This window comes from Solenopsis invicta, chromosome 10, assembly GCF_016802725.1.
Source record: "Solenopsis invicta isolate M01_SB chromosome 10, UNIL_Sinv_3.0, whole genome shotgun sequence".
Classification (NCBI taxonomy): domain Eukaryota; kingdom Metazoa; phylum Arthropoda; class Insecta; order Hymenoptera; family Formicidae; genus Solenopsis; species Solenopsis invicta.
In genome coordinates this window covers 6,278,697-6,292,029 of record NC_052673.1, presented here as the reverse complement: position 1 = coordinate 6,292,029, position 13,333 = coordinate 6,278,697, and the positions used below count along the sequence as shown (strand labels likewise).

Genomic DNA, 13,333 nt, shown 5'->3' with positions numbered 1-13,333 from the left:
CAGTAACAAAGAACGTAGTCTTCAAGGAATAGTGCACAATGTAAAATTATGTACGTTCAAAGACGTATTAAATAAAAAAGAGATTCTGTGTTTCAATAAATAATTTTCGGATCTTAATTTTATTTTCCGTCTACGACGTCAACGATTCTCCATTATCATTGTTATCTTACTTTTTAGAAAGCTATTCTGAATGCAACAGCTTTTTCAGCGCTAACGTGTCACATAAATTGTGCCTGTCCCGCAAAAGCCTATCCAGCGGCAACTTATCTAGCGGCATTTTTTTCCATCAGTAGTTTGTTCAGTGGTAATTTATGCAGCGGCAGCTTGTCCAACTTGCCCAACGTGTCTAATATGTCCGATATGTGCAACGGTAAACTGTTCAGCGGCAATCTATCCACCAGCAATCCGTGCAGCAGCTCGTTCGGTGGCAGTTAATCCTGTCAAAGCCCATCCAGCGGCAATCTTTGCAAATGCAATTTGTGCAGCAGCTTGTTTAATAGCAGTTAATTTTGCGACAGCCTAACCTACCACAATTTGTATAGCAGCAGTCTGGACAGCAGCTTGTTCAGCAACAGTTAATTCTGATAAGGTCTGTCCAGCAACAATCTCTCCAGCGGTAATCAGTTCAGCGATAGTTTGTGCAGCCGTAGCTCAAGTTTAACAGCTGATAGTCCTGCAAAGACCTGTCCAGTGGCAATCTGTGCCCTAACTTGTTCAGCGGCAGTTAGTCTTGTATAGACGTGTGTAACGGTAATCTGTGCAGCGGCAGTCTATGCAGCAGCTTATTCGACGGCTGATAATCCTGCGTAGTTATGTCTAGCGGTAGTCTATGCAGCGGCAATCTGTGTAGCAGCTTCTCGAGCGGCAATCTTTGCAATAATTTATTGCCCAACGGCTATTTATCTTGCGAAAGTTTGATCATTGGTAATTTGTCCAGGGACAACCAGTGCATGTTGTTCAGCAGCAATTAATCTTGCAAAGGTTTGTCCAGCGGCAACCTATCCAATAGCAGTTGTTTTTGCAAAAGCCTGTTCTGTGCCAGCAAGTTTAGCGCCAGCGACTCCAACACCAGCGAGTCCAGCAGCAGCCCATTTATCTGCAGCATGTTCCGCGAAAACTTGTCCCGCGCTAACTTGTCCCGCGCCAGCTAGTCTGGCACGCAGCTGGCACTAGTTAGTTCCGCTGAATTGAAGTGGGCATTTAAGCATAAGAAGAGGTTTGAAAGTACCAATGGTAAGAGATACATGATGTTTTCTCTTCTTGCTTATAAATCGGTGGAAATATAACTAGCTAATTTGGTTGTGCGTATGCCTTGTGTACTTACATGATTTTACAACAAAGACTGTCGTTGCGATTATTATTTACACCAGTTTTCTGAACAAGCAAGGGAAAAAAACGTTATCCATTAAAAACATTGTGATGAATGAAATTTATTCGTGTTAATGGTTGCAGAAAAGATATGACGTAATTCATTCGCATTTGTCGGTAAACTAATCGTAAGTTAAATGAATTGAAATAATCAATATGATAAGTGAATAAACAAAGTAATTATAAAAATTATACTAAATCATTCATTTAAAAATATCACGCAATTATCATGTTTTTGTCTTATCATCGTCATGTGTATAAAGATGGAAAAAACCATGTTTGATTAGAAAATTCCATTATTGATTAAACATCAAAGGTTGTAAATAGTAATTATTTAGTAATAAGGACCACCCTCAACTGATCTTGACCGTGATATATGTTGTCCAGGTTTGACAAAAGCATGGCCCTGAGTAACCTCTAACAAGTTTTAGCCATCGCTCGCCCTTCGTTAAAAAATTATAATCATAAAAAAGTTGGGTAATTATTTATTACTTTTTTTTCTTTCAGAAAATATTCATTTTACAAAAAAAGGGTCAAACAAAAAATGAAGCTCTACAAAAAAGATCATATATATATTTTATTTAACCTTGATACTTTAGTCGTAACAGAAAAACTGTTTTAAAATAGGTTTTTTTTAATTTTTATTAATAATTATTTTCAGTAATAACTATTCACACACACACACATACACACACGCGCGCGCGCGGGGGGGGGGCAAGGGGGTGAGCCTAGAAGAAAATAATACAACGTTGAAGCTGATAAAAAACTTTATTTTAGTGTCAAAATAAAATCACAGCTACATTTTTCTCAAGGATGGACAATAATGGCACAAAATATTTAACAGCTTGTAAGAAATACATTCAATATAAAATGTATACACAGTAACAAATATGTTATAGTTATGACCAGTAGCAAAGAACGTAGTCTCGAAGGAATAAGTGCAAAGTGTAAAATTATGAACGTTCAAATACTCTTTAAATAAAAAAATAATTCTGTATTTCAATAAATTATTTTTCGGGTCTTAATTTTGTCTTCTTTCTTTGATGTCAATGATTCTTCATTATCATTGTTATCCTACTTCTTAGAAAGTCATTCTAAATGCTACAGCTCTTCCAGCAACAGCTTGACCAGCGCCAGCAAGTCTCATAAATTGCGCATGTCCCGTAAAAGTCTGCCCAGCAGCAGCTTGTCTAGCGGCAGCTACTCCCATGAAGCTCTGTCCAGCGGCAGCATGTAAAGCAGCAGCTTGTCTAGCGGCAGCTTGTGCAGCAGCTTGTCTAGCGGCAGCTTGTGCAGCAGCAGCCTGTTTAGCGAATTCCGCGTTAGCGAGTCCTGCGCCAGCAAATCTTGCGCCAGCGAATCCTGCGCCAGCTTGTCTAAAGGCAGCCTGTGCAGCGGCAGTTTGTCTAGCGGCAGCTTGTACAGCAGCAGCTTGTCTCGCGGCAGTCTGTCCAGAGAATCCTGCGTTAGCGAGTCCCGCACCAGCAAGTCCTGCACCAGCTAATCCTGCGCCAGCCTGTCCAAAAGCAGCTTGTGCAGTGGCAGCTTGTGCAACAGCAGCCTGTTCAGCAAATTCCGCGCCAGCAAGTCCTGCACCAGCGAGTCCCGCATCAGCAAATCCTGCGCCAACCTGCCCAAAAGTACTTTGTGCAGTAGCAGCTTGTCTAGCGGCAGCTTGTGCAGCAGCAGCTTGTCCAGCAAATCCCGCGCCAGAGAGTCCTGCACCAGCGAGTCTTGCACCAACAAATCCTGCGCCAGCCTGTCCAAAGACACCCTGTGCAGCGGCAGCTTGTCTAGCGGCAGCTTGTGCAGCAGCAGCCTGTCCAGCAAATCCCGCGCTAGCAAGTCTTGCACCAGCGAGTCCCGCACCAGCAAATCCTGCGCCAGCCTGCCCAAAGTTACCCTGTGCAGCGGCAGCTTGTCTAGCGGCAGTTTGTGCAGCAGCAACCTGTCCAGCAAATCCCGCGCCAGCGAGTCCTGCACCAGTGATTCCCACACCAGCAAATCCTGCGCCAGCCTGCCCAAAGGCATCCTGTGTAGCGGCAGCTTGTGCAGCAGTTGCCTGTCCTGCGGCAGTCTGTCCAGCGAATTCCGCGCCAGCGAGTCCTGCACTAACGAATCCTGCACTAGCGAGTCCCGTTCCAGCAAGTCCTATACCAGTTTGTCTCATGGCAGCTTGACCCATGAAGCCCTGTCCTGCACCAGCAAGTCCTGCACCAGCGAGTCCCGCTCCAGCAAGACCAGCTCCAACAAGTTCTGCGCCACCGAATTCTGCACCAGCTTGTCCCATAGCAGCTTGACCCATAAAGCTCTGTCCTGCACCAGCAAGTCTGGTACCAACGAGTCCTGCTCCAGCAAGTCCTGCACCAGCGAGTCCTGCGTCAGCGAATCTTGCACTAGCTTGTCCAGCAGCAGCTTGTTTAGCGACAGCTTGTGCACCAGTAAGTCCAGCGCCAACAAATCCTACGCCTGCAAGTCCCGCGCCAGCGTGTCCCATGGCAGCTTGACCCATGAAACCTTGTCCTGCACCAGTAAGTCCAGCTCCAGCAAGGCTTGCACCAACTAGTCCTGCACCAACTTGTCCAGCAGCGGCTTGTCTAGCGGCAGCTTGTACAGCAGCAACTTGTCCTGCACTAACAAGTCTAGCGCCAGCAAGTCCTGCACCAGCGAGTCCGGCGGTAGCTTGTTTTGCAAAAGCTTGTCCAGCAGCAGTCTGTCCCGCGCCAGCAAGTCCCGCGCCTGCAAATCCTGCGGCCTTAAAAAGGGCCATCGAGTTGAAGTGAGCATTTAAGCCCAAAAAAAGGTTTACAAACAAAAATGACAAGAGATACATGTTGTCGTTTGATTCTTTTCTTGCTTATGAGAGATGCAACTAGCTGATTCGTACTTGTACGGGAAGTTTGCAACGAGTACTGTCATCTTGGCCGTCATTTATATCAGAAAATTTTTGGTTTGAACGGGGAAAATAGAAGGTGAGTGTTTATTGAAAAACATCTGGAATAATGAATTTTAGCCATCTTAATGATTTCAGCATGAGAGAAAGTTATGATGCCATTTCATTTACATTTGGTTAAGTAAATTAAGATAATGTTAAAAGTCAACACGTAAATAAGCACGCAATTACGGAAATTATACAAAATCATTCATTCATTAGTAATATTGAGCAATTATAACGTTTTTTTACTTATTATCATGTGTAGAAGAGTGGAAAAATATAGATTTGGACAGAAAATTCCATTATTGAATGCACGTAAATAGTTTCAAATTGTGTACATTTTGATTAAATTACTTACAAACGATATTTTTTACAATATTTAAACACTGATTTTTTTTTATTCTTATATACTAAAAAATATTAAATATCAATTTCATCAGAATGCTAGAATAAAAAATAGTATAATAGTAATAATATTTTGATTGCCATGTCATTACTACTAGAAGAAACGTAAATTTCCGCAAAAATTCATTATCTTTATGCTTGTGGTTTTTTATCTATTTAAATATAATTTTATTTGATTTTTTTATGAAATTAAAAAGAATTATAAATTATATTATTAAATTACATAAATTTTATTATGACAGTATAAAAAGTATTAATTATTAAAATAACTTTCTAGTTTTATTAAAGAAGAATATCAGAATTTTATCAGAATTTTAAACTGAGGACAAAATTTGGGACTTTATTTCAAAAAAGAATTAACAGTTTTCCATTCAGATGTTATTTATTGCTTTATATTTAAGATATAAAATATTATTACATAATAAAAAATTTATAATATTAAAAATGTAGGAGTTTTCTTTCATTATAAAAAAAAATCCGACAACTTTGAGTTTTTTAAAGAAAAAAGTAATCTTCAAAGTTTTATTTTGTAAAGCAAAATGTTCTAAAGGAGTTTAATTCAGCAAATAGCAGATTGTTTCTTTAAAATTTATGAAAATGTGAGTTACTTGAATTTTTCGTTTTTATTTTGCATGACGGAAAATTTTTATATTTTTAATTTAATTTTTGTATTAGAAATTAATTTTTTACAATGCGTTGTGAATATGTAATAAATTAATAAGTTGGAACCTCAATTCTTGCAATGCAATGAAAGGAAAATAAGAGCCAAATAATAAAGATATAAAAATGTTTCAAATATTTATTCATAAAAGAGGACAATAATACAATGCGTTTTAACTACACTAAATCTTTTTGCGCTGAGAGCAAAAGTTATTGTACATTGTGTAAATGTACAAGAATTACTCGTAAGACTCTGACCAAACAAGAGGCTTTTTTAATTGTTTGGATATATACAACTTAACGATGTTTGTCGACGATCTCAGACTTATATCTTAATCGGCATCTAACTAAGTGATACTAACTAAACATTTTTCAATGTAACCTTTTAACTGTGCTATTTGACGCATCATTTTTATATCGTTGACAACTTTACGTGAACATAATTTTTAATACTTTTGATTTCATTCATTTTTGCTTCAGAATGGGGAATAAATTATGAATGATACACTAATTATCCACTTCAGTATTCGTTTTTAATTTTTAATTTTAAATTTCAACAAATTCATAATATATACACGAAAAAAATGACTGTGGGTGTAACAACAATAATCTCTATGTTTGCAAAAGAAATGTATGTGAATTCTAGTTACATTGATATTATATCAAATACATTTGTTAAGGTATGCTCATTTTTACAGTTTTCACATCCATAGTCTTTAGGATAAATAACATTAAGTTATAATATCCTCAAATATGGTTGCCACAACCGAAGGATTATTGCTATCTCTCTAATATTGTTAGCAGAATAAATACTATGGTTGTGAGATCTATAGAATACAATTGCACGATACACTAAAAGTTTATTTCAGTAGCAGTTTTTACGCCATATTATGTGAAATCACATTTGCGGCAAACGACGTATTTTGTCAGAAATATATTTATGTCCGCTGGCAGATACATCGAGAATATAAAACTACGTCCCGATGTACATTGCTAGTGTGAACTACTGATTTTTTAGTACTGACAGTGATTTTCGGAATATAGCTAACAATAAATATTATTCGCGTGTATTTGCCTGCAAGTAACGTATACATATATTGTTCGGGATAATAAGCAAATAGAGACAGCGCTCAGGAGCGGCAGCGGGAACGGGAGCGAGAGCGTGAGCGTACCTCTGTGAAGTTGGCACCCGACTTTTACGAAATCAGATTTCAAAGTGTGTTTCTTGTAGGATTTTGTCTGTAGATGATTGTAGTAAACATTATTTTGTTTGTAGTTAAAAAATAAATGTTATCGGTTTTTAAAAAACAGTAAGAAATTATTTAATAGCTACAGCTCAAATGGCATCAGATTTCAATCTGAAATCGTTTGTAGTTGTTTGTAGTTCAAGAATTTTTGTTTATAGTTTAAAAATAAGAACATTATCAATTTAAAAAAAAACAGTTGGGAATTATTTTAAAACTACAGCACAAATGGCATCCCACTTCTATATAAAATTGTTTGTAGTTGTTTGTAGTATCAAATTTTTGTTTGTAGTTAAAAAATATGTTTATAATTAACTTTTAAATAACAACTGGGTATTAAATTACAATAAAAAAAAAAAATTACATCATATTATCATTAAAAATCGTTTGTAGTTGTTTGCAGTGTAAGAGTTTTCGTTCGTAGTTGATTGTAGTTCAAGAATTTTTGTTTGCAGTTGAAAAATAAATATGTTATCGGTTTTTAAAAAACAATAAAAAATTATTTAATAGCTACAGCTCAAATGGCATCAGACTTCAATCTAATATCGTTTGTAGTTGTTCGTAGTTCAAAAAATTTTTTATAATTTAAAAATAAGTATATTATTGATTTTTAAAAAACATTTAAGGATTAATTTTTAACTGCAGCACAAATGTTATCACAATTTCTGTTTTTAAGCATGCTTACTTTTAACCTACAAAAAAATTCTTGAATTGCAAACAATTTCTACAAACAATTTTATATAAAAGTATAATACCATTTGAGCTATTGTTATATAATAATTTATAACTGGTTTAAAATAATCGAAAACATACTTATTTTTAAACTATAAACAAAAATTCTTAAACTACAAACAACTACAAACGATTTCAGATTGAAATTTGATACCATTTGAGCTGTAGCTATTAAATAATTTCTCACTGTTTTTTAAAAACCGATAATATACTTATTTTTTAACTGCAAACAAAAATTCTTGAATTACAATCAACTACAAACAAAAACTCTTTCACTACAAACAAATGATTTTTAATGACGATATGATGTAATTTTTTTTTATTGTAATTTAATACCCAGCTGTTATTTAATAATCAATTACAAACATGTTTTTTAACTACAAACAAAAATTTGATACTACAAACAACTACAAACAATTTTATGTAGAAGTGGGATGCCATTTGTGCTGTAGTTATAAAATAATTTCCAACTGTTCTTTAAAAATTGATAACGTTCTTATTTTTAAACTATAAACAAAAATTCTTGAACTACAAACAACTATAAACGATTTCAGATTGAAATCTGATGCCATTTGAGCTGTAGCTATTAGATAATTTTTTATTGTTTTTTAAAAACCGATAACATATTTATTTTTCAACTGCAAACAAAAATTCTTGAACTACAATCAACTACGAACGAAAACTCTTACACTACAAACAACTACAAACAATTTTTAATGATAATATGATGTAATTTTTTTTTTATTGTAATTTAATACCCAGTTGTTATTTAAAAGTTAATTATAAACATATTTTTTAACTACAAACAAAAATTTTGATACTACAAACAACTACAATTTTATATAGAAGTGGGATGCCATTTGAGCTGTAGCTATTAAATAATTTCTTACTGTTTTCTAAAAACCGATAATATATTTATTTTTTAACTACAAACAAAATAATGTTTACTACAATCATCTACAGACAAAATCCTACAAGAAACACACTTTGAAATTTGATTTCGTAAAAGTCGGGTGCCAACTTCACGGAGGTCGTGAACGTCTGTTGTCAAATGACGGAGCGGCGACGCGTGGGATCACTCTGTCTTGCTGTTGCTGGCCGTTATAACTACAAAAAATGAAACCACGTGTTTCCACCAATTATTCGCGATTCTTCTAGAAGGATCTAAAAGCCGGAAAAACTGTGGAATTTTTTAGTTTTCCGTCGGAAAGTTCTAAAAGATCACAGTAGTCATAAGAGGTCGACGCCATGCTCGCCCTGCAGTTTGCTAAGTTCCAACACAACATTGTAAAATCAATTATGCAACTAATTTGTTTATAATAATAACTACAATAATTAAGAAAGCGTTAAATATGCTTTTTTAGATAATTTTTCCCATTAAATCGATTGGTGCAATCAGTTTTCCTTTGCAGTCAATTTTTAACAATTTGTTTATAACAATTAGTTGCAAAATTAACTTTTACAACGTGCTTTTGATCAATAATGTTTTTTTATGCTCCGGTAATATTTCTAATTGTTACTTTTGGCTATCTTTATTGGTCTGGTCATGGGCAGAAACAGATTTTAATTATTTATATAATTTATATTTAAAATATCTAACAATATCTAAATAATTAAAAGGCTAGTGAGTGTTCGCGCGATACTCAAGACGTAAATTTCTTCCTGCTTAAATCAACTTTAATATAATTTTGTATTAAAGATTTCACAAGTACACGATTAGCTCAGAGTTAGCATACTAGGTTATTGTTCCGAAGATTTTAGGTTCAAATCCCGCTGGCGACGATGCGTTTTCAAAATTTATAAAATAATGCGTAATTGTAATTAAGAAAATACAAATGCGAAACAATGAATACAGAATATTAAGCTATAAGAATAATAAAATCTGTATTAAAAAACTAAAAAAAAATTTTTTTTATATTGCACATTTGCTGAAAAGTATATGTAACTATGGTTGCAGGAACAATATTATTATGATTGTAGCATCCATATGTAGCTATCCTCACTAAGGTTGTGGCAACCATAGGGATCACTTCCAGAGTACTATGTTTCCCACAACTATGTTGTATTGATGGGCGGAAAATAACATTATTATTCAGTTGTGGCAACCATAACTTTTTCTCCGTGTAATATATCTTCATACTTCATATGCATCTTTACTTTTATCGTTTTAATTATTGTTATAAAATCACTGGTCTAATATTCACAATATTAAAATTAGTTTGGCAATCAAAATATTAACTTTAATTTTTAAACACACCGATCCTGTAAAATACGTAAACACATTTTTGGGTCTGGAAGGCTTTTTCTACTTTAAAAAGCTATAACTTTGGTTCCAATCAACATTTTTCAACAATCTTTTTTTCACATAAAAGTTCAGAATCTCAGAAATGTGACTGCATAATCGGCATTGTCGAAAAATGATTTATTGTGAAGTTATAAAAGAAAAACCATTAAGCAAAAATGAGAAATTGTTCAAAAATCCATTTTTCCTTTAAAAAATCATATCTCCACAACAAAAACTTTTAAGGACTTTCAAATACGATGTTTTAAAGCTAAAGAGTCATACTTTCAAAAAAATTATGGTATTGTTATTCCTTTAAAAATATAATTATATAACGAGGAGAATATGAGGTATTTTAAGTGTCGAAAAATCTACTTAAAAAAAAAATCATATCTTTGCAACAAAAAACTTTTAAGAACTTTACAATATGGCGTTTTAAAGCTAAAAAGTCATACTTAAAAAAAAAAATTATGTCATTGCCATTTTTATTAAAAAATATACTTACGTAAGGCGAATATAAAGCATTTTTGATTAACTCAAGGTGTTTAAAATTAAAAATTGATGTGTTTGATTACATTTTTTGGACCCTAGAAGTCCTCTTTTTTACGGCACTATAGTATTATAACTTTAAACAGAGTAACATACGCGTACGGATCTATTTGAACGTGTTTTTTACATAAGATTACTACTGTGAAAAATATTTCACACACACACTATATGGGTCGCATAGATCTTAACAAAACTTTGCTGCCGTGCCGTCCGAATTCTAGTTGATCAAAAAGTTGATCAACGGTATCATTCGAAAGAGGAGATTTCAAACTTTTTTACGTCCTGGTCCGAACCTCCTATCTCTTTCCGTCTTCACACAGCAAACGTTCGAAATTTCATATGGGGTCTCTCAGACCCATTTATGTGTTTAATAGTTAAAGAAATAATGCATATCATCAACATCATTAATACCCTTATCTGTAAAATTTATTGTTAAGAAATTATATTTTCTAAATATACGTTATTTAAATAATTCCGTTCATGTACATTTCAAAAAATTCTTGATTATTTTTTAACTCTTACATTTATTCTTGATTCGTGAATAGCAATAAACAAAAATTGTTGTAAAATATCAATTTTTCAGAATTCATTATGGAATAAATTATTTCTACCGTATTAATTTTTTCATTTTATTATCAATATTATAATAATAAAGTTTATTAGACTTAATTTTGTAATTTATATGCTAAATATTAATATAATGCTTTATATGTTAAAAAATTTATAAAATAACGCATTTTTTTCGAATAATAGGTTATGTGTCGGAATAAAGAGATTTTCTGTTTTGAATTAAAATCTTTTTATAAATTAATAAATTTCAGAACGCTGTTAAATTATTATTATACATGTTATGATATATATATTTTGAATATATAGATAATACTCGACTTACAATGTTTTGATCTCACAATAACTTTATGCAGTAAGAATGGAGGGGGGGGGGGGCAAAGATAACATCCCCATCTGTGTAATCTTCCTCTCGCTTACAGAATTATTTGGTTTATGTTTGCTGATAACTGTCATTAATATTCTCTGTTTTTGTATACATATAATAACGTATGAAAGGCGACAGTAACTTATCAGTAGCGAGCAAGTTAACTCGTAAGTAAAATATAATCCCATCGTAAATTGAGAGCTTTATAAGTTCTTCTTTAAATCGTTTATATTGCAAAAATTTTTATATTTAACGCTCAAAAAATAAATTATAAGCCAAAGAATTTATTATTGAAAAGACATCCGATGGTTACAAGAAAATACATACAATAAAATATTTGTAAATTATACAACACTAGGATTAGATAAATAATACAAAACAAAGCTTTAACAAAAAAAGAAAAGGGAGAATAATAATTAAATTGAGAATAATAATTAAATTCACAAAGATTATCTGTTTGAGCCAATACTATTATTTTTGCGTAGGCTATTGAATGTATACTATTACATTAATTAATACATACATATTATAATACTTAAGTGCGCATACATTTTATTCCTAATTAAAATCTTTCTCGGTGCACATTTTGATGAAATTTTTAAAATTTTTAATTCAGTCCCGTTAAAGTCTGTCAAATCATTAATTATCTCATTGTGATTGTAAAAATATATAACATTTTGTTGAAATAGAAAAATAAATGTTACAATTCAATTATAAGTAGATATTTGAACCATATGCTTGCATATTTAAAATTTTCAATTTTTAGATAAACAAAATTTAACTAAATCATTCCATAAATTAAAAAAAATTATTTTTTTATAAAGAAAAAATTACTTTTTGTTTTAATCCATTAAAGCCCATGACTAGACCAGTAGAGATAGCTAAAAAATAATTGGAAATTGGATCATAACGTAAAAAAACATAAAAAATACGTTGCAAAAATCAATTTTGCAACTAATTTGTTTATAACAATTAACAAAGCGTCATATATGTTTCTTTAGTACAATATATTTTCCTGTAAAATCGACTAGAGCAATCATGTTTCTTTAGTACAATATATTTTCCCATAGAATCGATTGGTGCAATTAGTTTTCTTCTACAGTTAATTTTTAATAATTTGTAACAATTAGTTACAAAATTGATTTTTGTAACGTGCTTTTGACGTTAATAATGTTTTTCCATGTTCCGGTACTATAATATTTCCAATTGTTACTTCTTGACTATCTTTACTAGTCTGGCCATTGGCAGAAACAAGTTTTAATTGTTTTATTCATGTATAATTTATACAGTTTATTTTGTTTATTATAAATTAAAAACTATCTACGGCTAAATAATCAAAGAGCTATAGTGAGTATTCGCGCGGTACTCGATCAACGCGCTTTTTCCTATACAAATCAACTTTACTTTAAATATAACTTTTTATTAACGATATCACAAGTGTACAAATTAGCTCAGTGTTAATGTATTAGGTTAATATTCCAAAATATTAGGTTTGAATCCCGCTGATGCGTTTTAAAAAATTATAAAATAATGCGTAATTATAATTAGTAAAACATTATAGTAAATATACTAAATATTATTAGTAAAATATTAATAGAATCTTATATGAAACAGTGAAACAGTGAATACAGATTAAGTTATAAAAATAATAGGATTTGTTAAAAAACTAAAAAAAATTTTTTTAAAACTAAGGAATTAATTATACTCTATTTCTGATTATATAAGCAGCATATTGTCGTAATTTATTCAACATTAAAAAACTTTTATATGCTGCAAACATATATGGGATTAATCACACTCCGATTCTAATTAAATAAGTAGCATATTGCTATAATTTTTGCAGCATCCAAAAACCTCTTTTATATGCTGATTATATTTACCTTATATGAAAATGCATTTTAAGGTATTTATGCAAACATTTCCAATCTTAAAATTTCGTCAATATACAGACAATATGCTGACATTTGTCTATCTGGGAAGATCTACATTATTTGTTTGATTTGTGAGAGATTTTGTCCGCGGTCTCCCATTGAAAAAGAAAAATTTGAACGTGGAAGAATAATAAAGATTTTTGATGTGTATATAATAGCTTTTTAATTGCGAATGACTTGCTATACATTTAACAATATATGAGCGTTGAAGACATTGAGCATTTGTGCAAAAGTGGATTGCTACCATATTTCGAGATCACTTTTATTGACATGAGGAGGCGCATATTTCATCAG

General features: G+C 32.3%; 1 protein-coding gene across 1 annotated transcript; it reads right to left on the bottom strand.

Annotated features, from left to right (window-relative positions):
• Positions 1-2,449: 2,449 nt before the first annotated feature.
• Positions 2,450-4,138, bottom strand: LOC105196919 (spidroin-1-like). The gene is made up of 2 exons (XM_039454018.1): positions 3,142-4,138; positions 2,450-3,057 (listed from the first exon to the last, which is right to left on the bottom strand). Exons 1-2 carry the CDS (start codon positions 4,136-4,138, stop codon positions 2,450-2,452), a joined length of 1,605 nt encoding a protein of 534 aa, XP_039309952.1.
• Positions 4,139-13,333: the final 9,195 nt, after the last annotated feature.